The sequence below is a fragment of the Protobothrops mucrosquamatus genome, unplaced genomic scaffold (assembly GCF_001527695.2).
Source record: "Protobothrops mucrosquamatus isolate PMUCROS unplaced genomic scaffold, P.Mucros_1.0 scaffold2958, whole genome shotgun sequence".
Classification (NCBI taxonomy): Eukaryota; Metazoa; Chordata; class Lepidosauria; order Squamata; family Viperidae; genus Protobothrops; species Protobothrops mucrosquamatus.
In genome coordinates this window covers 27,665-30,519 of record NW_015388981.1, presented here as the reverse complement: position 1 = coordinate 30,519, position 2,855 = coordinate 27,665, and the positions used below count along the sequence as shown (strand labels likewise).

General features: G+C 66.0%; 1 protein-coding gene across 1 annotated transcript in view; it reads right to left on the bottom strand.

Moving 5' to 3' along the window:
• Nucleotides 1-335: 335 nt before the first annotated feature.
• Nucleotides 336-2,855, bottom strand: part of LOC107296743 (zinc finger protein 467) — a 6,575-nt gene continuing 4,055 nt past the window's right edge. The window contains exon 5 of the mRNA XM_015826100.2: nt 336-2,296. Coding sequence (XP_015681586.1) covers nt 426-2,296 — 1,871 coding nt within the window. The 3' untranslated portion in view covers nt 336-425. The remainder of the gene's footprint in view (nt 2,297-2,855) is intronic.

Genomic DNA, 2,855 nt, shown 5'->3' with positions numbered 1-2,855 from the left:
GGTGCGGATGTACAGGCGCAGCCCGGTGTGAACCGCCCGCTGCAGTCCGGAACGGTGCTGCCGAAGCAGCGGACGAGCAGCGGGTGAGAGCCTGCACCATGTGCGCGAGCGGCGTGCACTGAGTGCGTGCCTGCCGCTCGCTCAAACGGAGCTGCGGGGGAAGTGAGCGCTCTCGCTGGCCAGTCGCACAGGGTCATCTTCTCTCCCTGCTTACCGCCCCAGTCTGCAAAGTTGGAAAACTTGGGGAACGTTGTAAACGTCGAAACGTTGTAAATTGCCAGGATGGGAAAATGTCATGTTTCAGCTCGCAAGATTTGCTTCTGAAATGTTCCGTGGTGGATCAACAGCCGCTCGGAAGGACAAAGGACACCTCAAGCTACGTTGATGACGGCATAAAGCGGGGAGGATTTTGGGGCGGGGGTTCCTCACTGCCAGGGAGACTCCAGAGCCATGGGTAACAGGAGAGGCGGGCGCTGCTCGATCGGCTGCAGCAGGGAATTCTGCGGCAAGGCGGTCACCCAAGCGGCGGCGGTGGGCAAGGGTGCGCTGGTGTGGGTGCGCTCGTGGCGCAAGAGATGGGTCTTGCGGCTGAAGCTGCGGGCGCAGTGGGTGCAGATGTACGGGCGCAGACCGGTGTGAACCGCCTGGTGCCGCACCAGGTTGGTCTTGGAGCTGAAACGCCGGGGACACTGGGTGCAGGCGTGGGGGCGCAGCCCCGTGTGTACGGCCTCGTGGCGGGCCAGGTGTGACTTGCGGCTGAAGGCGCGCCCGCACAGAGGGCAGGCAAAGGGGCGCTGCCCGGCGTGGGATTTGACGTGCGCCAGCAGGCTGGCTCGGGTGCTGAAGGCGCGCCCGCATTGGGCGCAGGCGAAGGGGCGCTCGGCCGAGTGCTGGTTGCGCCAGTGTCTCTGCAGGTGGCGTTTGTGGGCGAAGCAGCGGCCACACTCGTTGCAGGGGAAGGGGCGCTGCCCCGTGTGGCCCCCGCACTGGTGGGCGGCCAGCCCGGCCCGGTGCGCAAAGCTGCGCTCGCAGTGGGGGCAGGCGTAGGGCAGCAGGCCCATGTGACCACGCAGATGGGCCGTCAGATGACGCTTGTCGCTGAAACCCCGGCCGCATTCGGCGCAGGAGAAGGGGCGTCCCCCCTCGGCGTGCAGCCGCTGGTGGGATGCCAGGTTCTTCCGCCAGGCGAAGGCTTTCCCGCAATCGGAACACAGGAACGGCTTCTCTTCTGGTTGCTGACTGGCCCCCGGGTCCTCCTCGGATTCGATCTTGCCCACCTGCTCCAGATACGGGGGACCGTCCGGGATCGGCACCCCGCAGAGGGCTCTACAACCTGCTGGGTCCAGAAAGGCTTCTCCCATGGGCCGGTCCTCCCTCTCGGCGCCCGGGATCCCACCCAACTCCGGTTCAGACTCTGCCTTAAAGAGGAGGGGGGCCTGACTGGGCTCCGTGTGCCCTGCACAAGAGGGGGGGAATTTTCCCAGCTCCATCCCAGGCCCGTACGGGAAGCTGACTTGTGCGTGGTCGCCCTGAACCCTACAGCTCTGTCCCACCACAGCGGAGGCGGCCAGGGTGTCTCCAGACAGGGGTACGTTCCCCGCGAGGCCGAGCTCGAGGCTGTTCCCGCACGAAGGGGCGGCTTGGCCCAACGCCGCCAGGTCTCCGACGCGGGCCGCCTCCTCTTCGTGCAGCCGCTGGTGGCGCAGCAGGTGTCGGCGGTGAACGAAGCTGCGGGGGCAGAGCGCACAGGCGTGGGGCCGCTCGCCGGTGTGGGTGAGTTGGTGGCGCACCAGGTGGGTCTTCTTGCGGAAGCTCTTGGGGCACCGGTCGCACGGGAAGGGGCGCTCGCCGGTGTGCACCCGCTCGTGGGAACCCAGGTGGATCTTTTGGGAGAAACGCCGGCCGCAGTGGGTGCAGGCGAAGGGGCGCTCGCCGGTGTGGACCCGGGCGTGGCGCGTCAGGTGGGCCTTCTTGCCAAAGGCCTTGCCGCACTGCAGGCAGGCGAAGGGGCGCGGGCGGGGGTCCCCGAGGCTGCCGCCGAGCGGGGCGGCGGGATGCTCGCAGCGGGGGCAGCCCAGCGACTTATCCTCGCTCAACATTTGCCACTGTTGCAGGGCCAGCCCGGAAAGTTCTCCCAGCCCGGCTCCGTCCTTGTACTCCGATCCGGGGATGCGGCCTTCCGACTTGCAGGCGCTGGCCAGGGGCAGTCCTGACAGCATCGCCTCCGTGGTCAGCCCGGCCGGCCACTCCGCGTAGTCATCGGCTTCCACCTTCACCGTCCGGATCAGCCAGTCTCCTGTGGGACGGGGTTCAAGGTCAGAAGAGCGCAAATGTTAAAAAGAGACGGGGGCCACCATTTGTCTGAAATGGAGTAGGGGGTTCCTGCCTGAGCAAGGGGGTCGGACTAGAAGACCTCCGAGGTCCCTTCCAACTCTATGATTATAACGACTATTATTATTATTACGTGGAATCAGTCCGAATAGATTAGAATTAGGGGTCAATCTGAGGTGAAAATCCCTGTGAGCGGCCCGGAGGGAAAGGAAGGGGGAGGCATGGGGTGCCGTGCGCGCGCCCACAATGCAAATGGATGCGACGTGAATGCGCACGCAATGCTGGCACGTGCCTAGCGCCCGCGCGACGCTGGCCGCGTGCCTAGCGCCCGCCGACGATGACCACGTGCCTAGCGCCCGCCCGACGCTGGCCACATGCCTAGCGTCGCGTGGGTGCTAAACACACCCTGAGCGTCACGCAAATCCCAGGCTCGCCCCGAGCGTCACACGAGTGCTAGGCACGTGCCAGTTTCGCGCGGACGCTAGGCACATACCTTAGCGTCACACGGGCGCTAGGCACGTGCC